This window comes from Sphaeramia orbicularis, chromosome 8, assembly GCF_902148855.1.
Source record: "Sphaeramia orbicularis chromosome 8, fSphaOr1.1, whole genome shotgun sequence".
NCBI lineage: Eukaryota > Metazoa > Chordata > Actinopteri > Kurtiformes > Apogonidae > Sphaeramia > Sphaeramia orbicularis.
The window spans coordinates 38612934-38629386 of record NC_043964.1 but is presented as its reverse complement, the minus strand read 5'-3'; the positions used below and the strand labels follow the sequence as shown (position 1 = coordinate 38629386).

General features: G+C 33.7%; 1 protein-coding gene across 2 annotated transcripts in view; it reads right to left on the bottom strand.

The window, feature by feature from the left end:
* Nucleotides 1-9449: 9449 nt before the first annotated feature.
* emp2 (epithelial membrane protein 2) overlaps nucleotides 9450-16453 on the bottom strand; it is a 37106-nt gene continuing 30102 nt past the window's right edge. For both annotated transcript variants that reach the window (XM_030141690.1, XM_030141691.1), the window contains exons 2-5: nucleotides 12504-12711; nucleotides 12295-12403; nucleotides 10065-10205; nucleotides 9450-9963 (exon numbers count right to left, since the gene is read on the bottom strand). In XM_030141690.1, the coding sequence (XP_029997550.1) occupies nucleotides 9794-9963; nucleotides 10065-10205; nucleotides 12295-12403; nucleotides 12504-12581 (498 nt within the window). In that variant the 5' untranslated portion in view covers nucleotides 12582-12711 and the 3' untranslated portion in view covers nucleotides 9450-9793. The remainder of the gene's footprint in view (nucleotides 9964-10064; nucleotides 10206-12294; nucleotides 12404-12503; nucleotides 12712-16453) is intronic.

Sequence of the window (16453 nt, the reverse complement as noted above, 5' to 3'; positions counted from 1 at the left end):
GAAAATCAGGAGTCATTATTTTTTGCAGGTTATTCTGCTGTTATTATTTTACTGTAGATCATATTGGTCTGTATGTGGAACCTGAACTAAAAAGAGTTCGACAGCCTTGACAGTGGAATTTTTGCACTTTTTAAAAATTCATCTCCCAGGCCTCATTGGAACCTTTGGCGGGCTGTATTTGGCCCCCAGGTCGCATGTTTGAGACCCCTGATCTTAATAATAATAATAATAATAATAATAATAATAATAATAATAATAATAATAATAATAATAATAATAAATATTGAGGTAGAGCTATAAATAACATCAGTATTAGCATAATACTATATACATTAGAATTTATATCTTATCTATTATTCCTGTTTCCCTCAGAAAAATGCAAAGAGCCTTATAGCACTCATTTATCATTTACCATTTTATCATTTCTGTCCAATATTCCTTTTAACCTCCGTCTCAGCTCTGATTTATTTATCCTGTCACATAAATCCTCCCTCATTCAATTATACTTGTTACATTTCATGATGGCATGCTCTACAGAAAATATACCTCAGTCAAAATAAAATAAAATAAAATAAAATAAAATAAAATAAAATTAAATTAAATTAAATTAAATTAAATTAAATTAAATGTCTGCAACATAACCACACCTGCCCTTTCTCCCTATAACATTTTATAATGTATATATGCTGTAACTTCATAAACCTATTCCAACAAATACTTAATTAAGTTAGGTTAAATGAATCTTATATTACTCTGGAAAAAATACTTTAATTAAATTTTTTCATCTCCATTAATAGCCATTTAAATTTATAAAGTCATGGATAATCTTGTGTTTATGTCCACATTATAAGATCTCATTTTGTCTTACTGTTATGTTATTGGTAACTGTTATTGGTAAGTGGTCATATTCAGATATAATCTCTGATCACAATGTTTATAAAAAAGAAATTTGCTATAATTCTTAAGAATGCATCAAGCACACATGATAATTCATAATGCTTCATAAGAATAATTTCATTATTGTGGCAATGTCTGAAATAACTCATCATGAGTACAGATTTAATTGATATTTCTGGGAGGTTTATTATTTATTTAGCTTCATAGAATATCTGCTGTGTTATCCATTAAATGTCTACAACAGAAATTGTTTAAATAGTTGTTTTATTCAAAATGTAATTTACATTGGTTTGAAAATCATCAGAGCTAAGCCAAATGCATACAAACAACGACTTTGTAATAAACAGTATTTCACAAAAACAAAACAAAACAAAACAAAACAAAAAAAAGCAATACAGCAACTATTTCATCATACTATATATAAGTTAAAGGAATCCACTGAAGGACAAGAACGTGCATGCAAACAGGAGGCTTATTAATTAGTGAAACACTCTTAGGGTGACAATTTTACAAAAAAAAAAGCATAGATAACATCACAAGCTTGGCCTCCAATGTGTTGTTTTGATCATTTTCAAGTATCACCTTAAGATAACAGAGCAAAATCTTCACTCACTATCTTTCTTTTCCCTGACTTTTTTATAGTTGATGGGCTACACAGGCTCTGCGGTCCAAACTCGGCCCGACATAGACATAAATCCTGTCACAACACAACCGTGGGCTGAAATGGACACTCAACACAGTAGCGTCATTTGTTTCCTAATGTTTTGGGTTGTGTAGCAGCTAATAAGTGAATACCCAGCTGGCCTTTAGACACAAAGCTACTGCAGAAAGAAAACATTGTCTTCACAATTCCACAAAGATTGTAGTGAGGAATTTAGAGCCATTTCAGTAAATAAAGCATTGCTTAGTCAGAGAGGAAAAGATGTGGAAAGGCTTTCTTCATGTATCGTCAGTCACATGATGCTAAAATACACAACAGTGGTTTCAAACAATAAAAAGATTTTGTCCTTTTCAGTGATGCTGTGAACAAAAAAAAAAAAAAAAATACAACAATCTTCATTGTTACTTCAAGTTGTGTGTTTCTATGTTATTTTAAAATCCCAAATATATCAGCACATCATTGGTTCCTTTCTTTCACCGTTAAAAACACAAGTCAGTAACAGGATACAAATACAAACAATGGGTTAAATTCCTACATATTATATCTATACTACTTCATCACTACATTTCTTGGATGCTATGGTTAACATAAGATCATAGTTCAGTGTTTTAGTCTCTGAAATGTTTGTGGCAGTTACCTGAACTATAAATACACAGCAAATATGTACAAAATAAAGTCAGTTGAATTTAGCTTCACAAAAAAACATATGGACCCTTTGGGAAGAGTTTTGTCCCATTGAGACAAAACTCTCCACTTGTTTCGTCTTCATCATTTCCTTTATGATCATGCATAATGGTAAAAATCAGTGGGCAATAAGTATGTTTACATGCACAAAATATTCAGTTTTTTTTACCCTCATTACAAAAAAGACAATATTCGTAATATGTTAATACACTAATATTCCTGTTTACATATATTCCAATTAAAAATAACACGTTTTGTTTTAAGTTTACTACTGGCGGTGCACATTAATCCATGCGAATAAAGCCTCCATTTTTCATTCCTTCAAACACTGTTTTGAAAAGGTTGTAATCATGATACTTACACATATCAGAAACCTGTTATTTCCACTTCCATAATGTTTAAAAGTATGCGTCCTTCTGCTTTTGAACAGAAATGTGGGCTTGTCTTTTGGACATGCACTGCTACCAGAGATGGTCTTTGTTGCTAACCCTGCTGACTGTAAACAGACGCCGTGTGTCACAACGTGTGACATGATACTGAATGCACTGAATTAATGTCCAAAGGGAGCCTCCTAAAACCGAACAATATAGCATATTCCACATCTGGTAGTTACATTGATAATAAATCTTTAACCCTCCGGTATCTGGGTGCACTTTTTAGGCACACTTTGCACTTCGTGTTAAAAAACTTCATATTATTTTTCACAATTTAAATAAGGTTAGAATTCAAAAGTTGTTCATTTGTGCGTGATCTTTAAAATTCTGGCCACCAACTAAAATTTGCACATTGTAAACAAAGAAAATTACAAGACTAGCATCTGTCTCCCAACTGTGCCTAAAACGCACTATTTCTTCCATTATAACCACTGTTTTTGATCTGAAAGCCATTGAGGCATAAATCCTGCTTTTACTGATATCTGGGCTTCATTTGAGAGGTGAGGGTCTGAATTAATTTATTAACGTTGTTAATGTTGCTGTTATTCATTGACATATGCCAGGCTGAAAAAATCAAATAATATGTATTCCAATTTTTATGTAGTATTTTGAAAAAACAAAACAAAACATATTTTGTGTTTTTTGCATCAAAAAATATAGTGACATCATGATGAAAAGCGATCGTTTAAAGGGTTAAAAAAATCTAAAATGAATGATTATTTGATATATATGATTAGGGCTGACCTTGATTCACTTAAAATAAAATCAAATTAGAGCAGAAAAATAAATCAATATATAATATTTAATAGTTTGATTTACAGGTGTGCAATTTTGGCACACTTGGTGACAGATGCTAGTATTTTTGAACATCTGACCTAGCGCCAAAAATAATAATGCAGATTAACCGATGTTGGAGTTAATCATTGACATATGCCAGGCTGCAAAAATCAAATAATACGTGATCCACTTTTTATGTAGTATTTTGAAAAAAATAAATTTTTTGTGTTTTTTTGCATCCAAAAAAATGGTTTGTTTACATTACAAACACGGCATTTAAAGGGTTAAAAAATGTGACAGTTATTGAGTATTAGGTATTTTTATTCACGGCTCAAGTTGATGAAATAGAAAAAAGTGTAAAAGAATTAAAAACAAACTGTATGAAAAATGTTTTGACATTATTCCACAAGTGTACCAAAAAGGCACACTTGGTGCTCAGTAAGGGCCTTGGTGGACAGGATACCGGAGGGTTAATCCATGCTGTTTCAAGATTCTGACGTAAGTGTTTACATGGACGTCTATATGATAAGATATGCATTTACTGAAAGAATTTAGTCACTTTTTGACATGTTCAGAGTAATTTTGTCTGTCATGTTAGAAATAAAAGAAGAAGAAGAAGCTTTTTTATTAGCAAGATGGACAAAATGGATCCACAGTCTGTTTTGGGAGGAAAATTTGATCAATAATGACAAAAATAGTTGAATCAGCCAAATATCATTCCTGCTTTTCTGCCACTATATTTCTACCCTTCAAGGCACAGGTGTCAAACATGCGGCCCGGGGGCCAAATCCGGCCCGGCAAAGGGTTCAGTCTGGCCATTGGGATGAATTTGTGAAATGCAGAAATTACACTGAAGATATTAACAATCAAGGATGTTAAAATCATTTTAGGTCAATTCAGTCTAAAGTGGATCAGACCAGTAAAATACTATCATAATAACCAATAAATGATGAAAACTGTAAATTTGCCTTTGTTTTAGTGTAAAAAGAAGTAAAATTACACAAAAATGTTTACATTTACAGACTATCCTATAACAAAAAATGTGAATATCTGAAATTTCTGAAGAGAAGTGTGTGGGATTTTAATAATATTTTCCCTGTTATTTAATGTTTTGTGTATTTGTAGATCCACTGTGATCTCTAAGTTGTGATTCACATGTATAAATGTTAAACTAAGGCGAAATATTGTTAACATTGCACTTATTTTACTAATGAATTTTCAGGTTGTTCATAGTTGTTCGTGTTATGTTCAAGTACAATTCGTAGATGTAAACATTTTCATTATGGAATTTACTTTATTCACTCAAAAGTTCTTACCCTATTATTTATATTATTTTACTGGCCCACTTTATATCATATTAGGCTGAATGTGGCCCCTGAACTAAAATGAGTTTGACATCCCTGCTTTAAGGAAACCCATTATGTGACCAAATGTCAGAAATGGGAAGTTAAGCATGTGCAAGTAACAGAAACAAGTGAGTTTACACTCCTCTCAAGATCTCAAGGTTCTGGGGTTAAAGTCAAAAAGCAAACAAGTCACGTCATTATTTACATCAGTGTTTCTCAAACTGTGGGCAGGCCCCCTAGGTGAGGTGCGAGGCTTGCCAGGGGGCGGCATGGGATCACCCCCGGGTATTTTTTTTCCTCTTCAGGTTAGAACATGCAGCGGGTGGAACTAATGTTTTAGTGTTGGAGCACCTTGGACTCATTTTAGGGACGTACAACAAACCAATCTACTGCCATGGTGATCTGACACTAGAGTAGACAAAGAGTTTAGGTTTGGAGAATGGATTAGGATTGGACTGGAAAAAGAAAATGTGACATGTTTGTGTTTTTTGTGCAGTTTGCACTGAATGTTCTGAGATGTACATTGTAAATGGGCTGATTGCAGCCACTGATATTGTTAAAATGTTCATCGTTGTTACCAAATTTGTTTGTTGTTCTAAAAAAAGTAACTTTATTGTCATAGCTGTAAGATAATTGCACATTTCCTATTTTTATTTGGAAAAATATATCTCAGGGAGCAGTCTGGTTGAGTTTATTTGTATTGTTCAAGCAAAAAAATTAAGTAATTTTTAATTTGCACAACAAATTATTCAAGGAAAAGCAAAACGTATTGTTACAATATTGATGTTTCTTTCAATAAAAGTAATAATTGCACCACTGTTACAATGTTGTTGGGGTTGAGGGTTGAGCCTGGAAATTTTTCGTGCTCTAAAGGGGGGGTCTGACAGAAAAAGATTGAGAACCACTGATTTAGATCAAGCAAGTGGTGAGTCAAGTCATATGAAATTCTGATGATCTATCATATGAATCTTGTCTTGCAAAACTGGCTGGTTATTATTTATTTATCACATTTTATCTCTATTTATTGATGGTGGTGTCTCATCCTTTGTTGGTAATATTTTTAATCACTTTGGCTTTAATTCTTGTGATTGTTGTTAATATTTTGGTATGGATTTAAGGTTGTGCAATAGTTTTATTTATTTATCTACTGGTGCTGTATCCTGTCCCATGTTTCAGTATGGCATGTCATAGTATTGCTGTCATGTGTCTACAGTGTTATTTATTATTATGTGTCTGCACTGAGATGTCTTCTGGTTTGTACTATGTTCTCTGTATGGCGTTGCAACCCCCCTGCACTATTGCCTACAACAAGTTTCCCCCTGGGGACAATAAAGTATATCTTATCTTATCTTATCTTATCTTATCTTATCTTATCTTATCTTATCTTATCTTATCTTATCTTATCTTATCTTATCTTATCTTATCTTATCTTATCTCACATGGCCAATAATGGGGAGTGGAGTTTTAGTTTTAACATCCTACTTTATTCTTCATTCCTTCTTAACTTCGACTGGAGGGTGTTTTATGATCACTGATACACTTTAGAAATCATCATATTTCAACATTTAACATGTTTTCTGAACATGATAAGTAATAAAGTCATCTCCCATAAATCAGATGCACACTAAGTCGAGTATTAATAATTGTGATTTCAGCCTGATTTAAGATGAATCACATGACCCCATCTGTGTTAAATGTCACTCCCAAGTGGATCTTTTCAAGCCTTTACATGGCCAAATAACACTGTTGTCCAAAAAGTTGGAATAAAATATTTTTTTTTAACTCTTCTCTTAAAAAAATTGTAACAATGTGATTACATCTTGATAAAGTGTAACTGGGATTCAGAATGTAATCATTACACCTGGTCAAAGGTGATTACACTGGGTTACAAAAAAATGTTTTTTGCAAGTTGTCTAGGTTTTTTCAACTGAATTAGGACCATTTTGCACCGCTAAATCCAAAAATGACATCTGTTTTTCTCAATCAGGTCAGGTTTTTTTGCTAATTTGATTTTGAAAAATTTGATCTTCTCACAAAACTGATTACATTTTTGTGAATTTATCAGTTGATTTTTTATATAGTTCTCACCCAAAATTGGTTTTAAGAGAAAAAAAAATCATTTTCTAACAGGATTCCTGTTAGGTACAATGGTGTATTCACTGCAGATGTAGCAGAATACGTCAGGCTTATTTTTGCAAGATCTTCTAGTCGAAGCCATTTCATTCACCTGTAATATTAAAAAAACCATTAATCATAAATTGGCAAAAGTAAAATCTTCAGAACTCGTTTATTGCAAGAAATATGAAAGAATTTTGTATCATATGATGTGAAAATGCCCATAAATGTAAGCAAAAATGTTAAAAAGCCAATATGTAGCATTGTTCAGAAAGTTGACCTGATTGAGCAAAATGAATGTGATTTTTGGATTCAGCACACCAAAATTATCCTAAATCAGCTCAAAAAACTTAAACAATAAATTTGTTGTTGACCACTGTTATTGATGTGTATACATAGGAATAAAAAGAGGAAAACAAAATTACTCTAACTTTATTAGCAATAGTGTATTTACCTATTCACCTCACCGCTGTTTCCTTCCATAGGCCGGCCTCTTTTGATTGACTGCCTGACTTCTGTTTCGTCATGTATTTCTATCCAGACTGGGCTGATATTTTAGTTATTGGAGCTGCAACCGATTAATCGACTCAAAATGATAAAAAAAAAAAAAAAAATCATTCAGTCACAATTCTCTTGAATCAAAGCTTTGTTTCCTTCATTTCTCTGCTGTTAAACATTGGTTCCACTGTTGTGTTTCACACGGACGCTTATTGTGACGTGCAAAGAAGCTTCAATTCAGGAAAACTGCAGTAGAATATTTTCCTTCGATCCATTCAAGTCGATAAATTGAATTGTGAATTTTTGCATTCGCTTCAAGCACCTAATTGATTAATCAGTTGCAGCTCTACTAGTTATTATTGTACGACGGCGTATTAGGGCCACGTAAGAAAAAAAAAACGCTTGTCACTATGAGAATAAAGTCGTTATTTAAAGAGAATAAAGTCATTATTTAACGAGAATAAAGTTGTTATATTTCGAGAATAAAGTCATAATATAATGAGAAGTTGTACCTAATCATGACGTAGAACTTGGAAACATTTTGTGAAGTTCTGCTTTCATTAGTCCTATCCTCCATCACACATTAGTCTAAGGCACAGGTGTCAAACATGCGGCCCGGGGGCCAAATCCGGCCCCGCCAAAGGGTCCAGTCCAGCCCTTGGGATTAATTTGTGAAATGCAAAATTTACACTAAGATACAATCCTTTTAGTTCAGGTTCCACATTCAGACCAATTCAATCTCATAATAACCTATAAATACTCACAGCTCCAAATTTTTCCCTTTCTAAATGTAAATATTTTTATGTATTTACACTAAACCAAAGCATAATTTCGCAAAAAATCTGAATAACCTGAACAAATATGAACAACCTGAAATGTCTTAAGAGAAGTGCAATTTTAATAATATTCCATCTGTTACTAAATGTTTTGTGTATCTGTAGATCCACTGTGATCTATAAATTATAATGTACATGTGGAAATGATAAACTGAAGCATAATAGTGTCAAAATTACATTTTTTTTTTTTTCAGTTTGTTCATGTTATTCACATTGTTTGAAGGGTTAGTTTGTAGATGTAAACCTTTTCATAATGTAATTTTACTTTTTTCACTGTAAAACATAGAGAAAAGTTTGGAGTTGACATTATTTATTTATTATTATGTTATTATTTTACTGGTTCGGCCCACTGCAGATCAAATTTAGCTGAATGTGGCCCCTGAACTAAAATGAGTTTGACACCCTTGGTCTAAGGACTTTGAAGAGAGTTTGCACACATTTGGGTTTGTTGTAAGAACCAAACTGATTTGTAGCAAATTGCCTCTTTTATGGAGGAGAAAGTGATGAAGTGTTCAGCTTGTAGGGTTATCAGTGGAAACACCAGAGAACTAAACACAGAGGGTTTGTGTTGTTCTGAACAAACTGTGAGGATTCTACTGCGAGTTTATGAGTCCAACAGAAGGGAAAGTTGCTGCTTCGCTTGTTGCCCTTCGCCGTAAAGCCGGAAACTCTGTCGAATTTTCAAAATATTACGAGTTTAATCTCATAAAAGTACGACTTTATTCTCATTAAATAATGACTTTTTTAAAACTACTACTTTATTCTCATTAAATAACGACTTTATTCTCGTGGTGACAAGCGTTTTGTTTTTTTGTTTTTTCTTATGTGGCCCGAATACACCGTTGTATTATTGAAATATTTGGGTCCATGTAAAAACTGTCATCTCTACTGATCTTAATATGAAAAGCATCCATTTGGAAATAGGTGTAATTTGAAATATTTGTTTACATGACGCCTATCAAATCCGAATATTGTCACATTCAGAGTGGAATATTAATGTGCATGTAAATATAGTGAATGAGAAAATCGTCATGAGGCAAATTACTGTCCTGTGTAATAGAGCGGAGGCAAAAGAAGAAAGGTATGTTCTCACCAAATGAAGCAAGTGTACAGTTCAAGTGTTATGCACTAAAAAGAACAGATTTTTCATCTCTGTCATGCAATTAAACATTTAGAGGGCATTGTACTCCGGTAGATTATATGTTAGAAATGAGGCATTGCAAATCAAATGGAAAATGTGGCTTGTTTTTTTTTTTTTTTTTTTTGCCCTTAATTGTTTCCAGAAATATTTTACTGTCAACTGAAGACCTGGGAAGTCTTGGGTGTCTGAGTATTTTTGTTACACTTGGTGAGAACAGTGTACCATAAGGAGGAAAACAAAAGGCCTTTAGAGTGGAAACTGTCAAAATGATGGGATGTGGACTTTCTTTATCTCCTATAGCACATATGAAGGGTTTGAACCAGAATGCGTGCATGCATGTGCCTCCGTGTATTCCTGTTAATATATGTGAATGTCTGCGTGCCTATACATCGAGCCCGTCACTTCTATTTGCGTTTCCTCAGCACTAAATACATAAGGCCGCTGATGAGAGTCATAGGGAAGCTGATCCAGGCCAGGATATAGGAGGATCCGTAGGAGCCTTGCTGAAGACTAGCCACGTGAAAGCTGTTCTTCTGAGCCGTGTAGATGGCGGCTGCGATCATCGCACACAGAGCTGGGAAGAGGAGGACGAACAAGGCACAGGTTGTTATATGGAATGGGTGATGTATGAGAGTCATTTGGATTGAATGAATTTACACAGTGAGAGCTACATACAGGCCAACAGCTGGATAATAGCTGTGAAAATGAACCTCTCGCCCTGTTTCAGCCTGAAGAGCTGGAGAATGAAGACGAAGAAGCTGACACAACATAAAATTGTAGCCAGGATCATGGTAGCCTGGACCGCCTGCAAATAGGCTGAGGGGAGAGGAGACAGGAAGTGTTATAGGCACGAACACAAGCAGACACGCACATAAGGTTGTGTTTTATTGTAATGTAAGAACAGCATCATGGCATGAGGGTTTGTGCTACCCTCTCATTACAGTGTAACATCATTATGTCACAAATAGGAAACATAACGTGCTGCACACTTTCAATACTCCTCAACCAAATATACAGGGTGACACAAAAAAACGGGAACTTTTCAACAATCCAATAAAACCAAGAGTGATGGAAGAAAAATATTTTATTCATAGTAATTGAAACCTTAAACCATGCCATTTAAGAAAACAATGATGGAATTTTCATTTTTTAAAAAAATGACTTCCTGTAGATGGCGTCCTCCTGTACGAATGCATTCTTGAAATCTGCTGTTGAGATTCCTCATTGACCGCTGCAACATCTCAGCTGGGATACTGTGAATTTCATCCTGAATTCTCTGTTTTAACTCATCCAGAGTTCTTGGTCGAGTCATGTACGCTTTACTCTTGAGATAGCCCCACAAGAAAAAATCACAAACGGACAAATCTGGCGATCTAGGGGGGCCAGGGAACGTTACCGAATCTTGAGATCACACGGTTACCGAACAATTCTTGCACAGCCACCAATGGTTAAATGGCCAAAAAAAAAAACGGGAATTTTTGAAGTGCGTATTGGCAGACATGAGCAAGTGGCAGCACTGCGAGACAGTGACCTTGAGCAAGTAAACCCCCCCCCCCCCATTTTAGTAACCATTGGCGGCTGTGCGAGAATTGTTCGGTAACCGTGTGATCTCAAGATTTGGTAACGTTATACACACATGGATATACAATACATGGAAGTGTAATCTTCTTCAGTTCAGTTAGATTCATCTATTTTTTACCTTTTATTTCTAAAATCCTCATATTTATATATATATTTCTTACCTGTTTATTTTGTGTTTTATATTTTGTTAGACATCCTCACTTGTAACATACTTTAGACCAGGGCTTTCAAACTCATTTTAGTTCAGGGGTCAGATACAGCCCAGTTTGATCTCAAGTGGACCGGACCAGTAAAATATCTGCATAATAGCTTATAAATAATAAGAACTCCAATGTTTCTCTTTGTTTTTAGTGTAGAAAAAGTAAAATTAAATTATGAACATTTTTATATTAGAAACTATCCTATTAGCCCTGTACTTTGAATATTTGCACCTCAGTGCAAAGCCTCTGTGGCTTCCTAGTCTTCCTAACACATGGTTGATGTGTCAGATGGTTAGTTTGATCTCACGCTATGGTCTTTTAACTCAAATCCTAAACCTAGTATTAGTTTTTTTGTTGCAGTTCTGGCATCTAAACCTTAAAAAGTAGTTGTGATCCCTAATTTGAAAAAAAAAAAGAAAAAAATGAATACGAATTGAACCCCAGTAATAACAGTAAGTCCACTGATGAATTCATTCACCACCACTGAGATAGCAGAGACTTACATTATATTACATAAGATTGATCCTTGTAATGGTAACAGTACCTACTGTAGATGAGTTTCAGCTTAAATGTAAATAATTAATTATGAATACACCGTGTGCGGGAGGTTGATGGTGTCCTCCCCTCCTTGGGCTCTGCGTGCTGGGCCTAACCCTAACCTACTATATCAACATAAAAGGCCAAAAAACACACAAAAAATATAAAATCTGATTTGAAAAATGTATATAATTTATTGCATAAATGACACAAAGATGCTTAATGAACTTTTTCAAAGACTTCAAAAGTGAATATTGGTTCCAAATATTAAAAATTGTAATAAATTAAAAATATACTCAAATATTTGACCTAAAAGCATACATAGGCATTTTCTCCAGTTTTCTCAGTCAATTACTAGAAATTTCAGACGACCCCTTTTGAATTCCATGCGACCCCGTGTGGGGTCCCGACCCCAAGGTTGAAAAACACTGGCCTAATACATCTTACTTAAGGTACCATTATAATGAAATAATCAATATTATTACCACTTCTTCTGTTAGTGGTTATTATATTATGGCTGATCAGTGCATGTTAATGTTAATTTGTCTATTTAAGTACCCCTTTTAGCATTTGATGGGCTGTTGTACCTGCATCAGCGGTGTGGCTGTTCTCCACAGGGTAGCATGTGTTGTTACAGGAATACCACAGGTCACTGTAGATCGCATCACGTCCAGGTGGTGACACCACCCACCACGCCTGCATCAGATACAAATACAGACACACAGACATATTTAAAACAATGATAGTGTCCGGTGTTCCTCTGAGTCACTTATCTAGTCACTGATTCATTACTTACATTATGTATGGTGGCAACAAAGAGCAAGATGGCTGCAGCGATGTGGAAGAGGATGATGAAGACTAAGATAATCAACATGGCTGCTCTCTTATGAGTCAATCAAACGTCTCCTGTGTTGTGTCTCAGTGGATGGTAGCAGGTCAGGGTTCTAGCTGGACGTCTTCTGTGTGTTTTTGCTGGTTTATTTTCTCTTACATGTAAGGGGAATCTGTTGGGAGTCACATAAAGATGTAAATGACAAAAGGATGTAACCACACATTCACATGCATGATTATATCCTCATTTTCCATCAGTGTTTCTGTAACCTATAAAGACCCAAACATCCACTGACAACTAGGGATGTAACCATATGAAAATTTCATATCACGGTTATTGTGACCAAAATTATCACGGTTATCATTATTATTGTGGTATTGTTGAAATTGTGCTCAAAATGTTCAAAAAGTACTAATACACACACTGACATAATTTAACCAAGTTGCATTAAAAAAACAACAACAAAAAAAACAAATAGAATAATAGGCACAATGTACCTCCTGTTGGCAGAAACATTCAAATATGAACCCTTAGTGGTCTGAGTCTGTTGTGTCCGTTTTTCAGTACTTTTGATTTTGCCTTTATATACTATATAAACCAACGTTTACTATACCCATGTTTGGTATCATTTTTTTTTTCAGCACAACTTCATTTATATCATCTGTCTATTATTTTTTTCACTTTAACCTACTGTATCAACATAAAAGTACAGAAAACACACAAAAAAATATAAAATCCGATTTGAAAAATGTATATAATTTATTGCATAAATAACACACAGATGCTTAACTAACCTTTTCAAAGACTTTGAAAGTGAATATTGGTTCCAAATATTAGGTATATAAAATTAAAATTGTAATAAATTAAAACTATATTCAATTATTTGACATAAAGCAGATCTTTACATAGGTTTTTTCCCCTAAAAGTGCGGTAATCAAACACAGTTATCATTAAAATTAGAATTTAAACAGTAAGTAAGTTTATCGTTATACCGGTAATCTTTACATCCCTACTGGCAGCTAAAACTATCTGGTCATGTAAACTGTTTAATATCTGTTGATCCAGTAATCCTATTAATACATGTAAATAATTGGTGCAAAATGCAGTTTGTCATCTTTTCATGGTCATCAGATATGACCCATTTGGATGTTCAGAGGCTCTGTAGTTACCATGGAAACACCGTCATATTCTACAACACTGATTCACCAGTAAAACCCACGGAGTTTAATAAATGACAGTGGATGGAGACGCTGGGTTTATGTTCAGTTAATGATAGATTTTACAATCAAAGTAATTTTTTCTTCAGTTTTGTCTGTTTCTAATGCAATAATCATCTGTTTTAATCTGAGTTTGAATGAACATGTACATGATCAGTGAATTAAATATAGAAAATAACTGATTTTCACTGAAAAAACAAAACAAAACAAACTAAAATACAGAGGATGGTATTGCAATAAATGGTGATAAATCACTTAAGAATGGTTCAATTAGGGATGTAACGAAATGAAAACTTCATATCACGGTTATTGTGACCCAAATTATCACGGTTGTCATTATTATCACGGTATTGTTGAAATTGTGCTCAAAATGTTCAAAAAGTACTAATACAGACACTGAAATAGTTTAACCAAGTTGTATTTAAAAAAAAAAAAAAAAAAAAATTAATAATTGGCACAAAGTAACTTCTGTTGGCAGAAACATTCAAATATTAACCCTTAGTGGTCTGAGTCTATCGTGTCCGTTTTTCAGTACTTTTGATTTTGCCTTTATATACTATATAAACAAATGTTTACTATACCTATGTTTGGTATCTTTTTTTTCAGCACAACTTCATCTATATCATCTGTCTATTATTTTTTTTTTATTTTAACCTACTATATCACCATAAAAGGACAAAAAACACACAAAAAATAGAAAATCTGATTTGAAAAATGTATATAATTTATTGCATAAATAACACAAAGATGCTTAACGAACCTTTCCAGAGAGTTTAAAAGTGAATATTGGTTCCAAATATTAGGTATACAAAATCAAATTTGTAATAAATAAAACTATACTCAAATATTTGACGTAAAAGCATATCTTTACATGGGCGTTTTCTCTGGAAAAGTGTGCTAATCAAACACGGTTATCATGATAATTAGAATTTAAACGGTAATACTAACTGTCGGCACTTTTACCACGGTTTATCGTTATACCGGTAATCGTTACATCCCTAGGTTCAATACAGAGAAAAATTAATCAGGGAACTGCCACAAAAGTAGCTTGATTTTGATCAATTATTGGTCATAGGTCTGACATTCAGCATTTAGAGTTTAAGGATTGATACTTCTACGTTTGACAAATTGTGAATAATAATAAAAAAGACTGACAAATCTGCAAAAACGTATTCCAAATTGTCATAAAAAATCACTATCAGATAAGGAAATGCTGGAAAAGGAAAAGCTAAATCATGTTCGTCTTCTTTAACTACATTTTTCTTCAGGCTGTTTAGTCATCTTAACTACAAGATTGTGTTTTTATTTAGAAAAAAGGTTGATCATGAAGGACACGTGTTTATACATACAGGCTATTCCCGGTCTGAAATTGTGTCGGTTGTTTTTATCACACTCCAAAACAACCGAGAGGCGTAGGAACAGTGTTAATGTGAGTACAGTTCATGTACACAGAGTACATCTGCAAACAATTATCAAAGTACAAAATCAAAACAACTCTGAAAAATGCAGGGTTATTACATATAATATGAACAGCTAGAGAATTATCTATAGTCTCGAAGTCTTCCCTCAAATTACAGAAAACGCAGTTGAGATGTGAGCCAAAGTGTGCATGTTATGTCTATATGCAGTATGTAGGAGTGTGGTGTTTACCCCACTGTGACTGGAAGCCTCACTGTGGTTTTATGAGAGAAGCGTGGAGCAGGCAGTTAAACGCATGTAAAGAGGCTGTGGATAGTTTTAGTTTTAGATGTACAATATAATATAATGTGCAGAACAGCATAAGCAAACGCTACTGCAATGGGGTAAAAGAAATGTCAGGCATAGGAGCTCAGAGCCTGGTCATAGTGAGGTGACATTTAAGACATTTTACGACACATTCTTCATTATTATCACAGATACGTCACGACTGACCCATGACTATATGTATGAAACAATTATGGTCTGTTACACACTCCATAAAATACTTTATAAGACATATTTTGTGACCTGAAATGGCTGCTTCATGTTAGAAAATGAATCAAAGTAGAGAAGGGAGGTAATGTACTGACAGAATTTTTTTTTTTTTTTTTAGCTTAAAGTAACTTTCTGAGATACTTGGCAGTTCTCTGACAAATTTAAAAGAAACACCTCACAAAATGAAAAAAAAAAAAAAAAAAAAAAAAGTATATTCCCAGAGATTATAAAGTCTATAAAGATTCTAAAGTATGATTAAAGAGCTCAAAGATGAACAAGTTACACGTTTTTTTTTTCTTTCACACCAATTTACTTTCATTTTAATCACTGAAAATGGTTACTATCATTTCAGAAAATATTAAATGATATTGTTCTTTAATCTTGTTTTCATGTTAATTTACTCCTTCACTCTGATTTTGAGAATTTTCACTCAAATATTTCCTTTTTTTTTTACCTCAAGTGACCCAGAATTTGGTCATGCACCTGAAAACCTGAATGGTACTCTATTTCCGGGGCATCTTAAATTTTTAAAGAGTATTAAAGTAAGTATTTAAAGTAAGAGTATTTATTTTTAAAGACTATTAAAGAGTATATAAGGGATCTGAAATAGAGGCATATTTTACAGGTTAACAGTACATTTTGTTATCCAAAATGAGTCAGTATTCTGAATGTTAATCCATAAAGACCCGGTGCTATTTTTGTGGTCGTTCCCAAATGATTTTTTTCTCTATCTAACATTTCTTG